Below are 26,484 nucleotides of genomic sequence, written 5' to 3'. Positions count from 1 at the left end.
ATAATGGAACTCAGCCCTGACAGCGCCTGCGGAGCAGGCCTATCTAAAGTTTAAATTTTGTGTCTAGTTGTTTTTTCCTCCTCTCTTCTCCTCCCTGCTCAGCCAGAATAGAGATAGTTAGCCCTGAATTCACTATATCTGTAGCAATTGGCAGCCATGACCAGTTGATGCTGCCGTGGGTTTGCCTTTCTTGTAAAGTTGTGTAAAGGGATTTGCCTTTCTTGTAAAGTCATGACCATATTAATGAAAATATTTCATTCTTGAAAAAAAAAATTACATATCAAAATAATTTAAAAATATGAATTTAAACAAAAAAAACCAAAATTTTGAAAACAAAGACAAACAATTCTAACATTGTTTCTGCATCTTTACGATATCGTAATTTATATTTAGAGGTGCAGTGCAAATTGCATTCACTTAAATTAAATATTTTATTAAAAATCATATTTTTATGTTTTTAAATTGTTTTGATATAGTAATTTCAAAATAATTTTTTAAAAATATAAATTTATTATTTTAATATATTTTTTAATAAAAATTATTTTAAATCATAATTGCTATCACAATTTCAAAAACATACCGTATACTTTTCACTTGATACATGGCAACAATATTGATAGCTTTCTAATAAGTGAAAATCTCTAGTTTTATTATAAAATCTATCAGCCATAAAAAAAGTTATCTGTATCTCTAATACATGGATAATGGACAGGAGAACTTCTACCTTGAAAAAAATATTATATATAGTAATATGTCTCAATATAAATTATAATTAAAATAAATTATAATTTAAATAATCCATAAAGTTTACTATTGTTGTTTCCTCTATGAGCAGATCCCCAGCACGAATATGCTGCCGGCCTTTATAATAGTTTTTTTTTTTTTAATTATTATATTTGTCCTCCAGTCTCTCCCGCGGGAAGAAACGGGAAATGGGAGGGAGCATAAAAATTGAAAAAAACAGAAGCTCCAGTTCTGTTCGCACCGCACGCGCTAGAACCGTCCCGTACAGTTCTCGAAGTCATTAAAAACATGTCTGTTTGGATGTTTTAAAAATATTTTTAAAAAATTAATTTTTTTTAGTATTTTAATATATTGAAATTAACATAATATTTTTTAAATAAAAAATATTTTAAAAAATAATTATAATCACCATTAAAAATACCGGACCCTCTCCTCCTCACCCGGCCCTCTCTTCCTCCCATCCCTCTTTCTTCGCCTTCTTGCAGCATCTTAAATGCCCCACCCATCTTAAAATGCCAAATAATTTTTAAAATAATATAAATATAATTTTTAAATATATTTAATTAAAAAATTATTTTAACAAGCTACTTCTATTCTAATATATTTAATATTAATTTTTTTTTTAAAGTTTAATTAATAAACTTTTTTTAATTAATGAAGATTTCTATTGAATTTGAAAAATAAAAAAAAACAAGTTTGTTTATCAATTTAAGTTTTTCCATTATAAATATGCTTGGAATCCAATTATTTTTTAAAATATTTTTTAATTTAAAAATTTATTAAAATAATATTATTTTATTTATTAAAAATTATATTTTATATAATGTGAGTACATCAATTTTAAAATATAAGATAAAAATTATTTTTCTCAAGAAAAAACATTAAATTTTTGACAAACACGACGGCGTTACCAAACACAACCTAAAGATGCCCTCAAGTCGTCACCTCCCGAATATTTTCAAACTCACGCGCAAGCTTCCCTCCCTCCCTCCCTTCAGCTTCCTTCGAATCCCTAAAGAATCAAAACCTCAATTTCTCCCCTCTCAAATCCCTAACTCCACAGGTGATTTTTTTAGTTCTTTATTGTTCTTGTTTTGGTTTTCTTTCAATGACCGAATATAAATATATTTCTGTGGTTGAATCTCCGATTCCCTGTCTTATTATTTCTTAGATTTGTGAGGTGAAAATGGTGGGGCAATGTGCGAGCAATGGACCGAAAAGGAAAGAGGTTGCTAAAAATGGCAAAAAAGAAAAGCAAAAGACAGAAGAAACAGAGACACAGAGGAGAACGAGTGATAGAATCAAGAGCAAGCAGAGAGAAGAGAAGGAGCGATTGGTGAGAAAGAGGGTGCAGTTATTAGAAGAGCAAGATGAAAAAGGAAACCTTAGAAAGAGACCAAATGCTAATGTGACCGAGGAGGAGAAGGAGGTTGTGATGGCTGAAAAGTTGCTAAAGCAGGTTTTGGGGTCAACTGAAAAGCAAAAGGAGGCGACTTTAAGTGATGCTGGTGGTGTGGGTAATGTGCTGACGGAGAAAAGTGCTACTGTTAAACTTAAGGACACTCTGAGGTTGTTTAACAAGTTTTATCTACAGTTAGTGCAGGTATTCTTCTCTTTAAAACCACTTTGGGTTGAGTGTTTTCAAAATGGGCTGCTTGTTTCGCCTGATTTTTGTTGTGTGCTTAGAGTCATGGCTTGTTTCTGTGTTATTCTTTGAAGATTTTGTTTTCATGGTTTTTTTTATAGAAATATGGGTTGGGGGAGCTCACATTCTTTTTTATGGTGCATAGGAAGAAGAGTTGAGGTGTGCAAAAGCGAAAGTTGATAAAAACGTCTCTAAAGGTTCAAAAAAGACCTCTAAAGGCTCAAAAAAATCAGGTGATAAATCCAAGGTTAGCCTCTGCTTCTGCCTTTTGCTTCAGTTATGCTAATTTCTGGCCTTTGTGTTGCTTTTGCTTAATTTACTACTCTTGTTCACCATTTTTACTTTTCATACGCGGAAGTTTGTCAAGTTGCACTAACCATTTCTTAATTTGCATATTTCAAGTAATCACCCAAGGAATTACATTGTTATGACATTAGAGTGCCTTGAAATGAAACATTATTGTCTTGGATCCTCTCACCATGCGATTTCCTGTCTATTTTGAGGTCCTTTGGGGATAGAGATGCTATGGTAAGCTCTTGCTTGAACACCAATAATGAGAACGTGGGTATTGGGCAGTATTTGAGAGCCTCAGTTTTTCTTTTTTGGTTTATACTATAGCAGTAAGGCAGGCTGAGGATCTGGATGAGGATGGTAAGGCTCGAATGGAGCTCAATAAAAATGTAAAAATTTGTCTAATTTTTAAAATGGAGCCTTTGTGAAGACATGGTGCAAAGAGTGAAGGAATTATTCTCCTTGAAGGAATGACGATCACAGGTCTTATGGAAGCAGGGTTTAGAGTTAGGTGTAGTTTCATACAGACTGATCCCTCTGCTGATTATCTAGGTGTTGATCGGAACAAAGCAAGAGTTCCAGTGGAAGAAGTATCCTCTTTTTCCTTTTTGAAGAATATTTTTTTGAGAATCTTGTATTTTTGGTGCATCCGACAACCTCCTTTATTAATACTGAGGATTTTCTGAATTTTGTTGATTATTTGTTTTTGAATTATAGTTGAAACTTATATTATTTTGATGCCATTTCCTGTGAATAGGTGGCACTGGTTGCCGTGTGTAATTTATTTTCTTTATTAATAAAAAAGGCCCTTTGGTGATTCAATTTGCACAAGGAAATCTTGTCTATTAACTAGAGGATTCTTGTGATGAGTTGAAGAGAGAATACACTAGGCATCACACACATACAAGTTTTCCTTTAGTGGACGCCAAAAAGCCCTAGTTGTCCGAAACTAAGTTGGAAACAGAAAACAAAATAGGAAATGGGAAATGATAAATACTTGATGCTCCTGATGGATATTGTAATTAAGCTAAGATTACTGTATAGTATTAATATTTCCAAGTAAGAGGAGTTCCTAAATTGACTTGGTATACAAGCAACCTTAGAATCTAAATCAAATTAAAGTAACTTGTACATTTCTTTTGTTTGTTGCATCATCATACCACATCCATCTCTTGGAGCTATGAACTTCTTTGGAGTTGAATCGTTTCAGTGATTGATTGTGCTTTAAAGCATTGAGAATGTTAAATTGGGATCCTGATATCAACATAGTTTGAATCAATCTCTTTGCTGTCATTTCACGATCTGAATTGTTCTTTAACTTTGCATTTCCAAATGTTCTTTTGTAACATTTTCTAACATATATTTGCACTGTTGATTTTCAATTAATAGTAGCAAGTTGAAATGTTGTTTTGTGATTTGGACACTGCATGTTTTCTCCCATGTATGCTAATCCACAATTTTGGTGCAGAAAGAAAACACAGCTGAAGATGATAAGAAAAAAGCCAAGCGTCCTGATTTAAAGGCAATATCCAAGGTAAGTGAAGATTCAGTGAGTCTTTGGCTCTTTTTAGAATTTGACCTATTTGTGTTACTTCTAATAGAACTACCATTTATGAACAATTCATCTCAGGTGCAATTCCACTTTTCTTGATGGCTATACTTGTCATAAATGGATGAATATTGGGCACTTCTTTGTTTAACTTGCGCACCTTCTGAATTCTTGATTTAAAATTTACTAATCAAAATCACTATAAATATTATCTTTTCAATCACATAAAATTTGAATCAATTTTTTTATTTACTGTTTATCTCTTGGTCATATCCGTATTTGACAAATTATCATCTTTGCTTCTTGACGTTATAGATATGATGATGGTGATGATGTTTCTTGTCAGTTTTTTCTTTCAAAATTCTATTCTTCGCAATGAAATTGAACAAGACTGATTGTGGAAAAACATGATGTTATGCTTTGTTTATTTGTAATTAGGAAATAATCTCCATTTTCTCTTCAAAATGAAAATTTTTGGCAGATGATGGAAGCTAATGCTGTAATGTATCCTAAGAAAAGAATTGGTGATCTTCCAGGTTGGTAACTTGCATCTCTATTGTTTTTGACCATTCACACTTTCACACTTTTGTTTGACTTAAATAACCTGAAAATTACTTTTAGCATCTCCTATAACATGTATGATTCTGAAATATGCACCTGTCTCATGCTGGGAAGTGATTTTTTTTTTGGGGTCTAACTGTCAGGTATCAATGTTGGGCACCGGTTCTATTCCAGAGCTGAAATGGTTGCTGTTGGCTTTCATAGCCACTGGCTGAACGGAATTGATTATATGGGGCAGTCCTACAAGAAAGGGGTAAGCATCTGTTTTATCTGTACTGTCACTGTTATTCCTTTTCTTTTGTATTTGCCTTGGCAGTGGGGAGATGTTTGGTCATCATTTTTTTTTTTCATTCCCATCTTGCTTTGTCCTATGATATACGGAATAGAATCTTTGCTTTTTGTGGGGAGAGGTTGGTGGCGCTGAGCTAGGAGGATTTTTTATTTTGTGAATTTGGTAGATTTTGCTCTGTGAGAGGGTCCTATTTGATGGTGATGTATTATGCTTGCTGTTGTTTGATTTATTTGGATGGATTGGAAACAATGTTCGTTAAAACTATTCCCTTGCTTGGTAGATACTGTGAAATATAATAGTTTCTTGAAAATGTTCTGGAGCTTTTTCTAGGAGTTTCTGTAGCAGATATTTGATGGGATTAGATTGCCCTTTTGTATTGATTTTAATTTGATATTCTTCTCATAAGGAGGATTCTAGTTCTCCACATGGTAATCTTCATGCACTTATTTATCAAACTTAGTGTCGTTCAGAATGTAAGATGTTGTTTAAGCATGATATTGTTATCATATCCCTCCCACATTTCTCAGCATTTCTTTGGATGATCTATGCTAAGCGACCAACAGTGTAAGTTTTCTTGCTTTATAGCTTAGTCATGGTATAATATCGTATTTCTTTACAACACTGTGATGTTATAAATCTTGTACATCAATAACTACTAGTAATTGGAGGATTCTTGACTGAAACAATTTGTACATTACAGGATAAGAATTGATGTGGCAACCATTTTTTCCTTCAAAATTTACAGGTGTACCATAACTATATGTTCCCACTTGCTGTAGCCATTGTTATTTCGGGGATGTATGAGGATGATCTGGATAATGCTGATGATGTTATCTATACTGGCCAAGGTGGTCATGATTTAACTGGAAATAAGCGTCAGATTCAGGACCAAAAGTTGGAGCGTGGTAATTTGGCATTGAAGGTGCAATTAACTTAATCCAAAAACCTCCTTGATGTGTATTTCTCTTCCATGATTAGCATGTGAACTTGTACCTATTATATATCTATATATATATTTTTTTTTTCCTGTATTAATTATGTGTAAAGTTTGTTATAGCCTTATATGGCATATTGAAATATTGGTTCTACTCTCATTAGCTTAAATTTAAGCTGGATGCTCAAAATTTCTATGAGAGCATTGAGTCTTGTTATGTTCTCTAATGTTCTAGGGCCATTCTTTGGGCCGGGTCCAGCTATCAGTATGTAGGTGCCGTTCATGCAAAGTAATGAGCATTATCCAGTGAAGAACTATCATGCCCATAACTGACATGATATTCGTTAATACAGATGGGTGGAAATTCAAGAGAGGACTGGATAGTAAATGAACAATAAACTTGGAGGATAGTGCTGCTAACTGGTGATAAGCTAGTGTAAATTGAGGGATTGTGATGGTTTATTCACATGTACTATAATCATACGGATACACCAAAGTGGAAGAGCAAAGAGATTTGAGTTTGAGAGAGGGGGAGAGGTAGGCAGAAAAGCATTATGCATTGAAGTGGTTAAGGGGATGTAATATCACTACAATTCATCAAAAATTGGCTCCTAACAGAACATAATGAAGAAATGATCTTGCAGCTGACTTCAATTAATTAAAAAGTTTATTTCCTTTGAATTTTACAATATTTCTCTCAATATTTTGAACACTGACGTCTGCAGTTGCAGATCTTAATTATAAAGTCACTTTGTCTGCATCAATGGACCAATGCTGTCTTGCAAATGGGTACACTGGATAATTTGGGTTGGGTTTCAGGTGTGTATGGTTTGGATTAGCTGCTTTGTCTCCCTCTTCCCTGTTGGTACATAGGAGAGCAATAACTGGGAAGGAAAATATGGGATTTAAACCTGCCATGTCAGCATTAAAAAAAAAAACTCCTCTTTGCTACTTGACAAAAAGTTGATCCTCACTATCCCCCACATATTTTTCACCATTTTGTAGCGTCTTCTTGTGATTCTCTTTGTTAGTGTTGTGCTGACATGATCGCTTCTGGTTGAAGTGAAGGCATGTGCATGTTGTGTCAAAGAGAAACACATCAGAGGTTGTCTTGATTTGAATTCAAAAACACATTGGTGCTTGTGCATGTTGTATGTATGCATATATGTATGGAGACGCCCAAACACATGGTTTTCCATGAGACTATTAAACTGGCATTTTGTTCTCTCTCTTGCTCTTTCTTCATGCATGCATGTGTATATACGTATACATAGACACCGCACACAAAGGGTATCTAGATGAGACTATTAAACTGACATTTTGCTCTCTGTCTGCCCATGAATGCATGTGTATACACATGTAGACACCACACTCAAACGGTATTGAGATGAGACTATTAAACTGACATTTCATTCTTGCTCTCCATGCATGCATGCACTTGCATTGGGCTGGTATGCTAATGTGGGGTCCTGTAGCTTGGCATTGAAATTAAAATCTCATTGCTCGATTACTGCTTGTTCTGCATTTAATTGCAGAATTGTGTGGAGCAATGTGTTCCTGTGCGAGTTGTTCGAGGCCATGAATGTGCTAGCAGCTACTGTGGCAAAGTTTACACCTATGATGGCTTGTACAAGGTACATCTTTAATTCTCATGGTGTCTGTGTCCTTGTGCCATGCAACAAGGAACTGAATAAAATTTATGAGATCTGTCATGGCCCTTTTCCCCTTTCTCTCGTATTTGCTATCTCTTCCTATACATGTGTTGAAAGCAATCACTTATTCTGACATCTGCTGATGGTGTTTTTATGTGCCTTTTCAGGTTGTTCAATACTGGGCCGAGAAAGGTTTATCTGGATTTACTGTGTTTAAGTATCGACTGAGGCGGCTGGAAGGTCAGCCACTTCTGACCACCAACCAGGTTTTCATGTTTCCTTTCTAGATCAAAAGACAGGCTATTCTGCTTTCTTGACCGACTGTTGTTCATTGGCAAAATCTCTTTCTTAGAGATAACAGTAGGGCTATTATTTTTTATATTCAAAATTGTCTGATCCGGACTACAAGTGGCTGCAGTGTAGGCTCCTACAGCTTTTTGGTCTTGCTGCCCGATTGGCTCTACTTAATATCTTTCTTTGTTGCCTTCGTGTTTAATAAAATCAATTTTTTCTGGCAACACCCTCCCAGATGTTGATATCAAATGGCGTGCACCAATTCTAGGCTATTACCATAGGGTTGTCTATGAATCCAAATATGTATTTTGTTTTAGTGCTTGAATATTGTAAACAAATGGTGTATGCAAATCACATGCTATGCATTCAATGTTAATACACCTTGGGGACATCCAACATTTTAGTTTAAGATGCTCTAAACACACTTGGGTCACCACCTTATTAAGTGCTTGTTTGGCATTGAGGTTGAATCTGTTTTCTGTCAAAATTTGAATATTTTTTGCTTAAAATTAATTTTCTCAGTATTTTTGGATCATTTTGATGTGTTGATGTTAAATATAAATTTTAAAAAATAAAAAAAACATTATTTTAATGTATTTTCAAGTGAAAAAAACTTTGCAAAACAACACTCCTAAACACTCTGTAAAGCCCACAGGAAAATTATGTAAGGTCAGCTTCATTACCATTTGTAATACCTAAGTTCAGCATTCAAAGTGCCAGTTCATGTTGCTTTCGGGACCACCTGACCTTAAACAAATATCATGAGTTCTCTAGAGCATCAGCCAGGTAGGTTTTGGTATTTTTCTTTCATTTTCCTTCGGGAAAATTCCTACTGCATCAGTGTTCCTCTCCCATTGTGGCTGACTTTAAATTTTCATAATGAGATTGATATCTTTAAGTGCCATTATTCTTTAGTTTTGGTTAGATAACTGGCTACATTGGTTCCTGTCCTTCCCATTCTCAGTGCTAAAATTTGAGCATTTTTCCTCACTTGTCACTGGTGCATTCATAGGTTTACATGGACTATGTTGAAAGCATCTTCAAGGCTGTCCCTTGACTAATCCTCGATAGGTCTCACCTCATCATTCTGCATAAAATACAAATTTCATTACGGTTTCTTGTTGAGTAGTGATTTTGGATTGTATAATACTCCAGTGATGCTTCTTCTCTCAACCATCTTGTATTTTTTGTGCATAATATCCTGGATGTTCCCTCAATTTTAACCACTTTTTTTTATTGGATGTTGCTTATAAAAATGGAGTATCTTTTGGATACTGATCTCCATACTCTTCATAGCCAACTCAAGGATTCTGTTCATACTTGAAGGAAGTAGTGCTTCTACATATCACTTTGTTCCTACTTCTGCTTTCCAAAATAAATTGTTTACTCTATGCTGAACATATATTCACACTTATGACAGGTGCAATTCAGTTATGGACGTGTTCCCCATTCTGTTGCTGAAATACGAGGGTACAACAAGAATATTATTCTATTATATACTTGAATTTCATCGGAACTTGCATTACCATGAGGCATAATTAGTTTCTTTTGTTTAATTTGTTAAGGTTGGTGTGTGAGGATATTAGTGGAGGTCAAGAGGATGTCCCAATTCCAGCTACAAATTTAGTTGATGATCCACCTGTTGCACCATCAGGCAAGTTAAACTTTTAAATTTGTTGGCTTAATTTGTTACTATTCTACATATAATGTGAAAGTGGAAGTTAACAGTCTTAAAATACAGTTGGAATTGCAGTCAAAGCATTGCAGATCATTGCTTTTTTATTCATTAGTAACTGTAATTGAATGTTCAATATGATATATGTTTAATATATAATGTGCTGATTTAAAAGCTCAAATAAGATTTTTCTCTAAGCGCTTGTCAAGTAGACAAGTTTGAAATGTTAGTTTCACATGCAGCAACAAATTGGATGCACATTTGGCGTATGTATCCTTCTCAATGCCATTATTTAAGGCTAAAATCTTTTAGGCTGACTACAAGTTACTGTCCCTGACTTTGAGGAAGTTTATAATAATATTCTTAAAAGTTCCCTGTGACTCATAAGGCCCTTATGCTTTGCTTTTCTAATGTTGTCCTTCCATCTCCTGATAGAACTTGGTATGTTATATTAGCCTTGTAATGGATTCTATATCCTAATTAAAGAATTTAATAAACTTTTTAAGAATATCGTTCCTATCTTAAAAACTAGTAAATTAAACCAGTTTTTGTTTAAGAGGCAATTGGTTGGGTTGAAAGACAAGGAAAACAGAAATTTAAAGAAGATTAATCCTCCTTAAAATTCCTTTTAAGTCATGGCTTATGAAAAATGTTATTCTTTTGGCATTTTATTTTGTGTATAATTAATAGAATCACATCTAAAAGGATGGTAGAGAAAAGAGTTTAGAGGGAATTTCTAGGCTTTTGCTTGTCCTTTACGTTAAAAATGTTTTCAAGATTGCAAGTAGTTAATAAAAAAACCTTAGAGATAGAGATGAAAATGATTTTATTAAAAAAAAGGTTCAAGGATGCACTACTTTAAAAGGTTGAAATTTTGAAAAACATAGAAAGGATTAAATAAGTGAAAGACATGAAACATGAAAGATAACTTAAGACATAAATAAAATGTGAATAATGGAAAGGTTAAAAAAATTAATTAATATTAACATTATGGAAGATGAGCTCATCATTTTTATGTTTTGTGATGACATATAACTCATGATCAAATGCTAAAAAATTGGCTCAGGCTTTTGAAATAGTTGTCAAATTAAATGATATTTCCGGAAAATGAAAAGTTGAAAAATTAGCTAATATGAAGCATTGTTAAAATTGTGGAAGGCTAAAAGATGGATATGTTTAAAGGTCTAAGAAATATCATTTTTCCTACTATCTATGATGCATGCGGTTCCCTATTTTGTTGTAAGGCCCCCCCTCAAGGTCATATCTCTCATGCCAATTATTGGAAGGCTGGTTTCACTATTCTATGATTAGCTAATCCATCATGTCAAATTAAAAAACCCTTCTGTTCGCACAAGTGATTATTTTTACTCCTTTATTTGAGCATAAGTTTTATATACTAGACCTTTTGCTTTGATGAATTGTTAGTGTGGACTACCTTAAAAGATGTGATGATTGTTTCTCCCATGGTTTACTGCCATCTGGTCATTCAATCCTGTCTTGATTTGGTTGATGGATTTAACTCGCTTTAGTGCATTCGTTATTCCAACTGTCATAGCCTGCAATCATGAGGTTTTAGTCTCAAGATTTGAGAGTGGTCATTATTAATACATAATATCAGGCCTTCTATGACCTTGGTTCCTGGGAAATTACTTAATTGGATGGACCCTAAAAGTTCATTGCCCATTTTTAAAAGACAAAATTAGCTCTCTGCCATTGTTAATTATAAGTTTTTGCTAGTTAAGGATTTGGTTTTTTTCTCACATTTCTATGTCAGATCCAATAATAGGTATAATTCAAGAACATGAATTTTTTTTTCTTCTCTTCTGTTGAGCTTACATTTGAAACCGTAGTCACACTTGCCCTACTTTAACCTTAGATTTTCTAGGACAAGCCTCAGTCTTTGTGAATTTTTTTTTTTTTAAAAAAACATAAAAATATTGAAAAAGTTTGAAAAAAAACAGTTAGCATATTCAAAATGATATAAAAACAATTAGTTGTGCTAAATTGTTACTAGTAAAATTAGTTTAAATAAATAAAAATGTATGGCACTGGTGTTTAGTGTTCAAGCTAAGCCCAATCCCAGACTTGTTAAATGAAATGTTATTTCTTACTTGGACAGTTGGACTGATGTGCCTAATCCCCAGGGCAGAGCCAGCTTAAAAGGCTTCAGGCTCTTGTTTACCTAGTGGTCTGCTGGGACCTATAAGAAGTCCTAGATAGCGTTAACCCATGCTGCCAGAATTAATCTTGTCATTTTGAATCCTTGAAAATCTTAGGTTATACCTACCGCAAATCTCTTCAAATTGCAACAAATGTGAAGCTTCCTACAAATGTGTCTGGATGCAACTGCAAAGGGACTTGTGTGGATCCAAGGACTTGTGCTTGTGCAAAACTTAATGGCTCTGATTTTCCATATGTTAATTGTCATGGTGGCAGGTGAGCATTATTTAATCATGAATTTTACAAAATTCAGTCGAATCCTATATTTTAAAGTCTTTTACAGGTTGTGTAATTGGTTATTCTTGCATGATAGTACTTTGTTTTGTATTTTACCTTCAGGCTAATTGAAGCTAGGGCTGTAGTTTTTGAATGTGGTCCTGGTTGTGGATGTGGACCTGGATGTGTAAACCGAACATCTCAACGAGGCATCAAGCATCGTCTCGAGGTGTCATTTATATCTTCATTTTCTTAGAATGCCAATCGCATTTTTCATTATGTTAAGTTGATTTATCACTTTTTCTAAATTGCTAATAGTTAATGGCAATAGGTTTTTCGCACTCCTAAGAAAGGATGGGCTGTTAGATCATGGGACTTTCTACCTGCCGGGGCACCTGTTTGCGAGTACATTGGGGTACTTATGAGAACAGAAGACACAAATCATGTCTGCGAGAATAATTATATTTTTGACATTGATTGCTTGCAAACAATGAGGGGGCTAGATGGAAGAGAGGTACTATAACCAACTGAAAACCCTTTTCATTTTTGTTTATATGTATTCCCATCCTAGTGGGTTGGTGTTTTAAATTGAATGAGAATCACTTTCATTTGATAGAAATAATTCTAATTTACATTCCAAAAAATAAGCTATTATCAACTATAATATCATCATAATTATAAAAAGCTATTTACACTATAATTATATAAATATTGACAACTATTAGCTAATATTTATATGAAAACTATGATTTACAGTCCATAAAAATTAGCTATTAACTATAATATCATTGTAATTATAAAAAAGCTATTTACACTATAATGACATAAATATTAACGACTATTAGCTAATATTTATGTGGAAATTATTGATTCTAATGAGATGGTTTGCACTAACATCTCTTTTTAAATTGATGCTGAGTGATTAAAAAGCATCAATTTGCCAATTAAAAATTGATGGTGTTGGCAAGTTGTTTATTTGGTAAACACATTAGTGATTTGAAGGTTGATGGAGATATGTGAAAGAGAAATAACGTTAGCATCCATGACTTCTCAAATAGAATAACAATCCATTTTAATATGCTTGGTACACTCATATAAAATAGGATTGATAGCAATCTAAATGGTACTTATGTTGTTAGCATAAAGAGGAGTAGTAGTATAGGGAAATCCAATTTCTACAAGTAGCCTATAAAGCCAAACAATCTTTGAGCAAGCAGTCGACATGGCTTTATATTAAGACTTAAGATATGGAAACTCAATCTTGTTTCTTACTTTTCCAAGATATCAATGAATTATCAAGATACATATACCAACCTGTGACAGAGTAATGTGTATCCTACCTAATTAATATCACTAAAGGTAACAAGAGAAATAAAAGAACTAGCTGGGAAGAATAGACCATGACTAGAAGAACCAAGGGAATATTAAATGATACGGTGAGCAACCAAATGTAAGTGACATGGAAATTGAAAAAATTGAATGACTTGCTGAATTGCAAAAAAGATATCAAGTTGAGTTATAGTAAGATAATTCAAACTGCCAACTAATTATTTAAATAGAGAAGGATCACGAAGAAGACCCCCCTCTCAAAGTCAAAACTTAACATTCACATCTTAAGGAGTATCCATTAGAGAAGAATTTTTAAGACTAGCCAAAGTAATCAAATCGTGAGTATATTTATGTTGATGCAAAAACATACCAGAAGAGGTAGAATGAACTTCCAATCCCAAGAAGAGAACTAGGGTCCTTAATGAGAAAAAAACAATTCTAAAGATGATGTTGAAGATTGCTAATCAATAAGAATCAATTTTTATAATGACATTGTCATCCATATAAATAAGGAGGATAACAAAACTAGTAGATAACTTGCAAAGAAATAACGATGAATTATATTTTCTTTGCACAAAAGAGAAGCAAAACAAGGTAGATCGGAACTTCTTAAACCATGCCCGGGGAGTCTATTTCAAACCATATAAAGACCTCTTCAATTTACACCCCACTGTTGTAGAGGGGAACAAACCAAGTCAAGGTGCCATATTTTGTTATGAGAGCAAGAGTCTTCTAATCATCTATTTTATACTTTTGCGTGTTCCCATGATCAATCAACTATGTATATCAATCTAAGGTTCTGTTGGAGTGAAGCAATACACCCATTTACACCTAATGGGTTTAACAATTGAAGGACAATAAATAATTTCTCATGTATGATTATCTTGAAGAGCCTCAAGTTTTTTCTATATTGCTTTCTTTTGACATTCATGCTTGATAACTTGTAACACGATGAAATATTAATAGTGGATAGAGTTGTAGAAAAATCATATCGATTAAGGGGATGAGATATTCATTTAGAACGTTAAAGAGCATATTCCTTAAGCATATTCATAAGGAGGTGCAAAAGGTGCCTCAGGTCGGGAAGCAGCCTTGGGAAAGAGTAAAGTTGGTCGGCATCTTTCATACACAATATCTAGCTTGAATTGTTCAAAAGATGACAAATCCTTAAAATTAGGAAGAATTGGAGCAACATGGGAAGGTTTAACTTGAGTAAGGAAGAAATATTAATTGTCAAAGAAAACACCATTTTGAGAAATATAGAATTTGTTACAGCTCATATCATAACAAACAAAACTTTTATGAGAAACATTATAATCCAAAAAAGCATATTTAGCAGACTCAGCAGAAAGTTTATGTCATTTATGAGTAAGCAAATAGACAAAACAAACACAATCAAAAGTATGCAAATCATTATAGCTAGGAAACTTATTGTACAAATGATAGTATGGGGCATCAAAATTTAATACTTGAGATGACAATATGTTTATTAAATAAACTGTAGTAGATAAAGTTTCAATCTAGAGTTTAGATGGTATAAAAGAATCAATCAATAAGGTCCTAATAATATCGAGAATGTGATAATTCTTATGCCTAACAATCCTATTTTGTTATGACATATTAGGACATGAGTGATGTGAGACAATACTTTTCTAATGTAAAAAGTCATGAAATTCATGAAACATTCTCCACCCGAATTAGATCTCAATACATTAATACAAGTACAAAATCGAGTCTTGATTTAGATAAAAAATGTCTTGAAAACAAAAAGGACCTTAGACTTTGAATGAAGAAAATATGTTTAGATAAACTTATTATAATCATCAATAAATTTAAAAAATTACTTGTAATGAGCATGAGAAATAATTAAGGTAATATCCCAAACATCACTATGAATAATATCAAATTTATTTTTAGCATGCTTATTAAAGGAAGTCAATGGAAGGGTTTGACTCTTGCTCAATTTGCATTTGGAATAATAATATAACATTATGATAAAAAAAATTGATCTTTATTTTCCAACAAACCAGATTTAACAAAGGAGACAAAACAATAGAATTTGGATGGCCTCAACACTTATGCCATACTTCATCTTTAATTTGAAAAGTAGTACAAGCAAAGGATAGAAAATGAGAAATTGAAAATTGCAACGAAAATAGTCTTCTAACTTTAGGCCCTTTCGTGATCATTGTCTTTCACACTTGATCCTAGTTATTCTTCACCAATTGACCAATTAAAATAAGAAAAGTGGACAACTTTGGTAATACAAACACATTATTGAAAGTTGGATTGATACCCCCGACCTTAGTAATAGGTATATGACCTCCATTAGCAATCTAAATTTTTGATAAACCATGATACTTATGTATATTTTTAAGCATACTAGATAAGCTGGTCATATGATTTGAAGCAATAGAATCAATAAGGAAAAATTAAGAATTAGTATTATTACTTGTAGCTCAAAGGTTGAAACAATTATCTGTTGCAACATTTTAGGAGCAAGAATACTAGATTCAGTTGCTATATATGAGTTTTCAAGCACCACAACTTGGAAAAGCATTGATTTTATGGTTTCAAGGATGAGTGGGGTACTCTTTGATAATATGTCCTTTGATGTTTGCAATAATTACATAACTTCTTTCTATAATTGTTAATGAGGTGTCAATATTCTTTATAACTATAGCAATGTATATTGCTTTTATTCTTACTAATTCCTTTTCCTTGAGCTGCAATAGTAATTGTAACATAATTTTCTTGTTTGAAAATGTCTTGTGTAAGAAGACATTGGTCTTCATGAAGTAATTCTTTAAAACAAACATCTAAAGAGGGAAAAAGATCTTTATTCATTAAGTTTGAGTGAACAGTCTTAAATTTAGGTAGTAGTTTCATTAAATATTGATTGTGCTTGCTTTGGTCAGAGATCTATTGAACAATAGAAAGACACTTTAGCATAAACAATATCAATATATTTTGCTTATAAATTTTGAAAGCCAAAATAGTAACCCTAGATGGAAAGGTTGCCTTCAGAATAATTAGAAATTTCATTTTTTAGTTGAAAACTTCTAATAATATTTTCTTAATAGTAAACCCTTTTTTTAGGTATTCTCACATGGATTATGCTATCCTATATGACCTTAGATTAAGAAAAATAAAAGGGTCAGCAAACTCTAAGATCTAGGACATTACCTGAGCATTTTTGGCCTTTCATTTAAGCAATTTTATAGAATTATTAGGAGCTGGATTACTCTTATCTATCTACATGACTTCACAATTCTTTCCTCGTAACAAATACTTGAAACTGAGATTCATAAGCTGAATGATTTTTTCTAATGAATCAAACACCAAACAACTCAGAATTGTTTGATGTCATCTTCTCAACAAACACAAGAAAACTAGAAAAGACAACCAATAATCAAAGAAAATCCAAAGCTTGAGAGCTCTAGGTATCTAAGACTAATTACCCAGTCAATAAAATTAGAAAAGATAATGATCAATAAAAAAAAATCCAAGAGACCAGAGTCCTAGGTATTCAGGATTGATTAGCTAGTCAAACCAAAGAAAACCACAATAAAATTAGAAAAGATAATGATTAATAAAAAAAAATCCAAGAGATCAGAGTCATAGGTATTCAGGATTGATTAGCTAGTCAAGAAAACCAAAGAAAAACTAAAACAAGAGACTGTTTCAGAATATTTGGTGACTGATCCACCTTTTACTATCTTTGGAGCTAATGTTGAATACATTCAAGTATAATTACTAATGGCATGGAAATTAATCATTGTTTGAGGATTTGTTTAGCACATATTAGTTGCTAATAGCATGGGATCTGTTTATCCTCTTGCATATCATTGGAATTTCTGTGGAACAAAGTTTATTCATCATTTCTGACACATCTTTAGTGTTTGCAGTAATCCAATCATGCCTTTTTTTTTGTCATTGTTTATATTTCCCTACAAAATGTGCACTGCTGATGCTTTCTTTTCTTTTTTCTTTTTGAACAGAGGCGACTAGGAGATGTATCAGTACCAGGAATTAACAACTTTGATGGAGATGATCAGAAGTCTGAAAGTGTTCCAGAGTTTTGTATTGATGCAGTTTCCACTGGAAATATTGCCAGGTTCATCAATCATAGTTGTGAGCCCAATCTCTTCGTGCAATGTGTCCTAAGCTCACATCATGATGTCAAACTTGCTCGGGTGATGCTATTTGCAGCAGACAACATACCTCCTATGCAGGTTATTCACTATTTCTCCTGGTCTGTTTTTTATGTGTTTCCCTTAAGCTGAGGATAGTTAGGTACTGTATCTTTATGGATTAGGCCACCTGGAAGGGGAGGAAAACTGTTATTCTCATTCCCAAAATAGCTTGGCTGGAAAACAAAAAACTGGAATTGCAATCATTTTGGGAATGGAAATTTCATAGGACAATTTTAAAACCAGGGTAGAGTATGGTTGTGACTGGAATCGGGACATAAAGCATACTACTGTAAGTCCATCGTGTGTCTTTGGACAAAACATAGGAGCTTATATCCTTTTTTTTAAGCATGTTTGGAATTATGGTAGGTTCTTGTAGAAAAACTTCTTATCGGTTGTTTGTATACCTTTTCAAAACCCAAGAATAAATGAAGTATGGTTTTGAAAAATCAAGGGATTTTGTAAAAAAATTTCTTATCCATAAAACCCATCTATTATTTTTATATACCCCAAATGAAAATCTGTATACCAAAAAAACCACATATCTAATTTCCACCAAACGCCTTAAACCCATTTTGGTATGCAAAATTTTGTTTTTGGACTTTAGAATAAATACAAAAATGTGTAATGGATTTTATATAGAAAGTATTGTACAAGATTATATATCTATAATTTTATATTTACAATATCTATATTATATATACAATTGCATATTGTATTTTATAACACGGGCTATATACAATAACCTTTTTTTCTTGAAATCAGACAACTGCAACTGGAAAAATAAAGGTGTTTTCTTAAATAATTGTTGAAATTATGGTTGCAATTTGAAGGAAAACAATTATTGTTTATTAAATTCTATAATTGTACATCTACATGTAAATATTATATCTATAAATGTGATTTGCAAATACAGAGTATAAAACTTTGTGAAATTATTTCTATACAAATCGTTGAAATCTTGATGAATCTGTCAAACTCCAAAATAAGTTTTCTATAAAAAAAAATCAAATGAACTAATGGTGTTAAGTGACAATTAGATTATGGGTTTTTTTATATGAAAAACTTGTTTTAGGGTTTTATTGATAGAAAAATATTTCGATGAGATTTTTTAGGTACAATTTTTCTGACAAGGGGATTTTAGTAATTATCTAAAAAAGACCTTGAACCTTTGTGGCATGATGTGTTGGATGGACGCCTAGCTTTGAAAGGATTCCTGGTGTTTTACCCTCATAGATGGACTACTCGACAGGCTATATTGTTGTGGTCCTCTTGGTTGTATCCGTATGAAGTCATTTGGATTCTCTTTTTAGTAAAAAGCTTGACTCTAAAAGACATCTTCTGGCCAGTTTTTTCCCTGATGTTATGGGTGGCCTTCATATTTAAAGGTTAATGAGTTTGTTGTTTATTGCGTTTACATAATTATATGAATCTTTTGCATCTCTTGACTATTTTAACTTGGTTTTCCTTTCTGCGTGCTTATAGGAGCTTACTTATGATTATGGCTATGCCCTGGATAGCGTCTCTGGCCCTGATGGAAAAATAATTCAGATTCCATGCTACTGTGGTGCAGCCGATTGTAGGAAGCGCTTATTCTAGTTGGAGCTGGTCAAACTGATTTTGTGCATCCAAACTGACCGTTCTGCTCTTTTGACATACACGCCGGGTGATTTTGCCTTGCGGAAGTGTATATGTGACAATCGGTCAGCACAGGTTATATCATACTGCTGCCTTTTGAAAAGCATTCACTGATGCAGCTTACAAGCCCCATTACATCCTCTTTTTTTCCAGTGAGATTCATATTAACTTAAATTCTGAGTTGTCAAGGGTAACGGCCATATGTTAACATTGTAGCTCGCCGTAAGGAAATTTATATCATATTGCTTTTATAAATGTTTTGAAATTATATATATGAAATTTAAGATTACACTTGCTGCTTACACAATGCCGTAGTATCGAGTTGTCTTGCTTAAAATTCCGTGGGGTTCTTGCTATGCTTCAAGGAGTGGCCCATTTGATTTTAGTATCTTGTCCGAGTCAAGTTGTGCTCCTCATTCACTGCATATATGTCAACCTTTGGACGAATTTCCTAATGCACTGCACATATAATAACTCTGTTAACATTATGAGGGATTCTAATGCAATTTGTACATAGCTGTCTTGTATATTTGAGTTCGATTTTAAGTAGGGAGCTGCCCAAGGTGGGGAGCAGCGAGCACTGGGAAGTTCTCGAGGGTTAATTGTGGTGGAAATTCTTTGGCCCATCCTCAACAGAGGTGAAAATTACCCGTGACAAATTACGCCACCCAAAAGTTTACGCCAATGTTATGTAATCTGACAGCATCAATTGTGAAATAAAATGCGAGCTATAAACCAGCACATTATTAGCATACAAATAATAAAGTTAGAAACTTTCATTAGTATACAAGTACTTCAGTTGGCATATAGTAAGATGTCATAATAAATTCAGTTTTTACAATGAAGTAAAAATCAGGGAGGTGCTGGTTAACTCATGTCTCGTACTTGGCCTTTGACCTATACTGGCGTTCTGGTCTGCTTGAATTGGTTTTATCAGCTGCTGTTTCCGGTTTATCTTCCTCTATGGCACAAGTTTCAGTATCATTGTCATCAAAAGCTGCAATCCCAAGAGGTACCCCTCTCCTAAGCTTGAAATCTTCACTGGCATCATCCTGGTTTTGTTTAGAATCAATGCTGTTATCAGTCACTGCAGCACCACTGGTTTTCCTTTTTGGTATGAAGGTGAGAGGTTTTGACAGATCGTCAGGAACCTCATCTGAATGTGATTCTGTTGTATTTGGTCTCTGCAGAATCTTGAGGAAGTCCATGTAAGCCCCTTGGTTTGATTCTTCATCCACATTGGTTGCTGAGTCAAAAGTATAGCGCGTGTATTTGGAAGGATTTCGCATATAATCTGGAATTCCAGAAGGATAATCCGGAGGCAAATGATATATATGTGTTTCTTCTGTCGAATCAGTGGTTTCCATCTGTGTCTTCAACTCCACCAGACTCTTCATCATTACCATCTTTGCATTCCGGATCAAACCGGACACGCTTTTGTAACTTTGAATCCAAGTGGTTAATTGACTTGGAATCTGATTGAACATCCTTCCTCTTCAGGATGGATTTCATATTACCATCATCAGATACGCTGATATCTTCCTTTACAGTAACTCGCAAAGAATCCATCTTTTTTGCTGCTTCTGCATCTTCCTGCAGCCTAATTTTTGCAGCAAGGTGATTAGCACGTGGATCCCTAGTGAAATCCCCGAATGAACTGGGCATGGGCATAACATCGCCAGAATCCACATCAATACCATAATCATTCATTTGGGTCAAGCACATGCGATCATCTCCAGCATCTTCCCTGCCAACAGCCACTTTGTCGTAATGATCTTCATCTTCCTGCCAAAGAAAGAAAATCATAATACCGTCTGTAACTTGTAGCAAATCATATGAAATTATCCATCCACAAGCATATTTATATGAGGAAAAAAAATGCATTCCCTATTGATAATCATCATCAATCAACCGCAAGCAACATCGATCGAGCCTTTCCCACTAACATGCAAATGCATGTAGAGGTAACAGGACATTTATGTCGGGGCCAAAGCTTAGATTACCTTCAGACATGGATTACTTGTACAATGCATGTATGCACCCATACTCAAGAAGTTAGACAAAGCAGCAGCAAAAGACATACATTATTCAACAATTAATACCTCATAATCAAGAGTACGATCCAGGCCAAAAGATTTCTTGATGTCCCATTCTTCGTCATCACAATCCTCAGGTTTAAGTTTCGAGGCACGCGACGACTCCACCTCGTCGTCCTCGTCGTCTAAATCAACAAGGTCTTTTCCGATCTCAGAGTTGAAATTCATGTCGTCGAGTCTTGCTGGAATAAAGTGTGGTTGGGGTTGGCTTTCGGTTTCAGGGCTGTCCTTGTGGTCTCGATTCCATTGGTTTCGCTCGATTTCTTCGTCAGTCAGACACCATAGAGAGCTTAACGAGGAGGATCGTTGTTGGGTTTGTATTGCTGAGGAAGAAAAGGAGAGAGAACCAAAGGTCTTGTCGACTCGAACTTTGAAACTATCTTCCATGGCTGGGCTGGCAGTGGCTTTTCTGTTTATGAAATTTGAAGCAGCTATGGCTAGCTAGGGTTTTTGAAGCTTCGAGATTTATAATCCAGTGTCGTCGAATAATCGGATAGGATTCCTGACTGTCTCTAAAACGGAGAGTGTCTTTGGATTTTTCTCTTGCGCTTGGATTATTATTTTTTATCGGAGGCCCTTGTATTTGCGTCAGATAGATGGATTATTATTTTTTACCGGAGGCCCTTGTATTTGCGTCAGATAGATAAATCAGTCCACAATGGAGAATATTTTATTTAATTTACCCTGTATTGGTCACATTTTTATCAACTCCACACAATCGGACTAAATTGCAAATAAAATGTGATGAATTTACCATATAGAGGATGAAAATATGTTATTTATAATTCAGTCAAATTGGGCTGAATTGACAAAATGTTTGATGGTTTTTCTCTTTTTTTGAACTGACAGAAATATATGAGTTAAATTTAACAACTTTCTATTTAAATCATATAAACGGCTATCATTCACTATGTATGTATGTATGTATATGTTATGTATGTATGCATGTATGTATCATCGAAACGAAATAATAGAAGGTGAGAAATTGCAGCATCAAGAGGCTACAATCTTATATTGTTTATATCTGAACGGAAAAAACATTAATTATATTTCATTAGTTATCTTTTGGATCTATTAAAAAAAAGATAAAATTTAATAACTCATAAAAAATAATAAAAATATTTTTACTAGAACTTCTCTATCATAATTACATATATTTTTATTTTTACAAAGTAAATTATAAAGATTAATTAATAAAACATTATTAATTACTTAGTTAAACAGTATAAATTACTTTGCGTCAATTATTATTATCAGTCCATAAAAAGGACGACTTAATTCACTTCCAAAGCAGAAAAACAGGCGAAGAAAGGGCCTTCCAGTCTCGGCAAGGCCTTTTCTTAGTCCCTAATAAGAAGATTAGGAACCAAACAGAAGTTACAGAGCAAAACCCGTCACTCATTTCTTAGTTAAAACCGAAGGAACGATCATGCTTTAGTACTCTCTCTCTCTTCCATTATTCGTTGTTCTTCACCGCTTGGTTGTTTTGTTAATGATGGTTTTTTAAAATATATAAATGCAGTACAAATAATAAATTTAAAAGATTTTAGGAATTCTAAAATTCTGGTAGATAGATTTAAGGTTGTTTCGGTTTTATCTAAGCATATATATTATTTTAATATAATTTAAAAAATTTATTTAATAAAAAAATTATTTGATATTTTTAAATTTAGAATTGTAATTTTTTATATAAATTACATTATAATTTTTAATTTTTAATTTTATTTATAATCAAGTTATACTTAACTAATCATTTTATATTTTAATTTATAATTAATTTTTTATATATGTGAGCTATTAGTTTTTTTAAATAATTTGATTTAAATATATATTATAATTATAATTAAATAAATTAATTTATTATTAATTTAATAATTAATTAATTTATAATTAAAGATCAAATATATTATCAAGTAACTTGTGACAATCTTTTAAATATTAAAAAAATTATAAATTATTTGATCTAATTTTTTAATGGCTAGTTTCTTAGTGTAATTATTATATCTTCATTAATAATATTTTAAATTAAATATTATAATATAAAATTTATATACTTTATTAAATTATATTTATTCCTATTGATTACTTGAATAAAATTTTTAAATTTAATTTTACTTTACATAAAAATTTACAATTAAATATTATTTAAAAATATATAATTTTTTTTTTAATTCACTGTATTGCTCACCATCCTCCAGCGTAGTGGTTGAGTGTTGGAAGGCATCTCCTCGTCAACAATTTCTTCTTCGGAAAACATGTTATTCAGCTTTTGTTAATGGTCCTTATTGCTCTGCATTCTGGTGGGCTCCATGTTCTTTCTAGACAGGTTGATTTGATCAATATGTTCCGGTAGCACTGACTTTACTCGTCGACAATTATATGCCTGTCCGGGAAGCCATAGAGACCAAGTCTCGGCGGGCTAGCTACCTAGCATGTCAGAGCTCTTCAAGGAACGTTGTTTTTTGAACAGTTCATCTAGAAGTTGTGGTAATGCTGTTTCCAAATGGCAAATACTATTAAACTGGCTGAGCATGTTTCTTTCTGCCTATTTTGCCAAGATGGTTTACTTTCCTAAAAAGATAGACCTATTTAGGTGGAGTGGGCCTGCTTTCAAGATAATGAATCCCTTTGATGCATCCATCCGCACTGTTTTTTTTGGCATTAAACTCATTTTCTTTGACCTTCATTTTTATTCTGTGAACTTTTCTTGTCCTATCATTCTTTTCTTCTATTTCCTGCTTTTTTTGAAACATTTTTTTTTCCCTTTTCCTTTATGTGCTTCTAATTTTACAGGCAAACCTTGGAATTTATGTTCATGACAACAGCACAGAGCTCTCGATGTGGGTGGACTGCTCAGTGGGTGGATCTAGCTTATTGGATGGTCAAATAGAGCTGATGCTCCGTAGGTTTGTCACTTTTAATGCTTTTCCTCTTTCCAATCAGGTTTTCTTGTAATGTGATGATCTCTAATGACTTCCATTTTATAGGAGGTTGCTAGACGATGATTCAAGAGGTGTAGGTGAAGTGTCGAATGAGACAATCTGTGCCTTGGATGGATGTGAAGGTTTAGTTGTGGGCATGTGTTATGAGCTACCATTCAACAATTACCTGTTATGCTCATGGTTTTAGGGTTTCAGCATTCATAAAATTGAAATGCATGTGCTGTATTGACGTGACATGTACTTTTGCAGATCCAAGGAAAGTTCTTTATCAGAATTGATCAACTTGGAGAAGGTGCCAAGTGGCGTTGAACAGCCGGCCAGGAGATCTATTCCCAGTTCTATATACTGCCCTCCGCAGAGAAGGGTAAAAATAAAAAATAAAAAATCTGAAGTTGACATGGTTTCCTAAGGCTGTAATGCTTAGGTGGTCAATTTCCCAATAGCAACTTTTTCAGGAATTGATCCATCTTACTCGTTACCCAATAATGTTGCTGTCATAACTCTCCAGGTAAGCAAGACAAAATCATCTTGAATATTACTCAGAACAAGCTCTTTGTTATGCACTTGGAGAAGAATGGATGCATTCACTTCATTGCTTTATAATGAACCCTTTCCCGAGTCTTCAAGACAAACGAGACAGTGCATGTTGTTTTTATCTCTACTTGCAAGTGTGGGAGAAATGAAGATCTGATGCTCTGAGTGCTCCTCCGGTTGGCTCACCTATATGAGGTCGTACGTAGCTCCTCTCTTCTATCTCTTAACTCTTCATATTTGTATTGCCTTGTTCGAAAGGAAAATAACAAAGGCCATATTTGGACCAACCTGCTCCAGCCTACAAGTGTGGGACCTCCGGTTGGCTCAGCTATATGAGGTCGTACGTAGCTCCTCTCCTCTTCTATCTCTTAACTCATCGTATTTGTATTGCCTTGTTCGAAAGCTAAATAACGATGGCCATATTTGGACCAACCTGCTCCAGCCTTTTACTCTTTGCCTACTATCTTCTTGGTGCTTTTGTCACTCCTGTTAGAATGAATTCTCGTTTGCTTTTAGTTTGCTCTTGAAGAGGGAATCTTGAGTTGTCTGGTGGCTGTGCATTTCAACAACGCGCGCATTCTAATTCTTGTTTTTGGTGGGCGTGATGTGTGAGAAGATCGGGGAGGACAGACAATTCAGTAGTGGCAGGGGTGGAACTGAAAAACTATTTCCAAACAAGAAGGCCAGTAAGCGCTGTTTAGTAGGATCAGTTCTTTTAATGGATGGACAGTTCTTTCAAGAGTATTAAGCATTTGATTTTTAATATCAAAGCAATGTTCTTTTTTCGATTTATCCAGATAGTTAAACTAACAGAATCGAGTTTACCTGCCACATGGAGAAGAAGAGGTTGGTTTGGGAAGTAGAGGGCTCCGCCGGAGAAGAATCCACGATGGTGCGGGGAGGACCTGTTCATCCTGCCAAGCCGGTGGTGGAGCTTGCCCCCATGGAAATCAATACTTTCCATAGACTTTGATTACCTTCCACATATGTTGGGACATGGGCGATCATCTGCCTGCCCCAGACGTTGTAAAAGAATTGCATGCAGCATCATCTGGCCGATTAGTGCACGGAAAAAGGAAAAATTGCAATCAATTTATAATCAAATAATAATATAAATCATATATTATAGATTGAATGCAAGCCTTGATGACTACTTCACCTGAGATTGCGTTATCACCACCATGTTGTAATTACCTTTTGAAGATTCAAACGCTCATTGATAGTTCGTGCTTCTCCCCGCAAAGGAGATAATTTTGTTGCAGTTCCATTAGATATAGATTTTCAAAATATATATGTTTAAAATATTAAAAAAATTATAAATTATAAATTTCAATAATTCGTTAAGTATTTATAACTCATAAAATTTATTTTATAGTAAAAATAAGATTATATTAATATAATAAAATATAACCCAAGCATCTGGACTCTTCCCTCGACGATGTCCACAATGTTGGGTCAGATGCGCTGTCGAAAATCATGAATTTTTGGATCTTAGAGCAAAAAATTATCCATGAGGTCAGGACGAATTAAAGCATTCTCAATAACCCAAAAGATAAGAGCAAAAAATAATATTAAATAGAGTAACTAAGAGTATTAAAGTTTGCATTATGTATTAATATTGGATATACTAAGTAGGGGTATTAAACTTAGCATTGTGTATTTTTATTTTATTCAAGAAA

The 26,484-nt window shown here is 33.7% G+C and overlaps 2 protein-coding genes across 4 annotated transcripts; one reads left to right on the top strand and one right to left on the bottom strand.

Moving 5' to 3' along the window:
* The first annotated feature begins 1,681 nt into the window (after positions 1–1,681).
* Positions 1,682–19,551, top strand: SUVH4 (histone-lysine N-methyltransferase, H3 lysine-9 specific SUVH4-like protein). 3 transcript variants are annotated; one of them, XM_011035461.1, is made up of 16 exons: positions 1,682–1,807; positions 1,916–2,347; positions 2,535–2,636; positions 4,149–4,214; positions 4,711–4,765; positions 4,934–5,043; positions 5,828–6,004; positions 7,552–7,650; positions 7,836–7,934; positions 9,383–9,432; positions 9,528–9,616; positions 11,914–12,073; positions 12,197–12,302; positions 12,405–12,587; positions 17,404–17,637; positions 19,081–19,551. In XM_011035461.1, the coding sequence occupies exons 2-16, from the start codon at positions 1,931–1,933 to the stop codon at positions 19,192–19,194; spliced, it is 2,061 nt and encodes a 686-aa protein (XP_011033763.1). In that variant the 5' UTR covers positions 1,682–1,807; positions 1,916–1,930; the 3' UTR covers positions 19,195–19,551. The 3 variants fall into 3 exon arrangements, with proteins under 3 accessions (XP_011033763.1, XP_011033765.1, XP_011033766.1); XM_011035463.1 differs by having other exon boundaries at positions 1,693–1,768; positions 1,892–2,347; XM_011035464.1 differs by lacking the exons at positions 1,682–1,807; positions 1,916–2,347; positions 2,535–2,636 and adding an exon at positions 3,136–3,270.
* Positions 19,552–19,920: 369 nt separating this feature from the next.
* Positions 19,921–21,857, bottom strand: LOC105132135 (uncharacterized). Its single transcript, XM_011035460.1, has 2 exons — positions 21,336–21,857; positions 19,921–21,018 (listed from the first exon to the last, which is right to left on the bottom strand). Exons 1-2 carry the CDS (start codon positions 21,714–21,716, stop codon positions 20,587–20,589), a joined length of 813 nt encoding a protein of 270 aa, XP_011033762.1. The 5' UTR covers positions 21,717–21,857; the 3' UTR covers positions 19,921–20,586.
* Positions 21,858–26,484: the final 4,627 nt, after the last annotated feature.

This window comes from Populus euphratica, unplaced genomic scaffold (genome assembly GCF_000495115.2).
Source record: "Populus euphratica unplaced genomic scaffold, PopEup_1.0 scaffold26.1, whole genome shotgun sequence".
NCBI classification, from domain to species: Eukaryota; Viridiplantae; Streptophyta; class Magnoliopsida; order Malpighiales; family Salicaceae; genus Populus; species Populus euphratica.
Note: the sequence above shows the minus strand (reverse complement) of the source record. Positions and strands in the feature narration are given on the sequence as shown.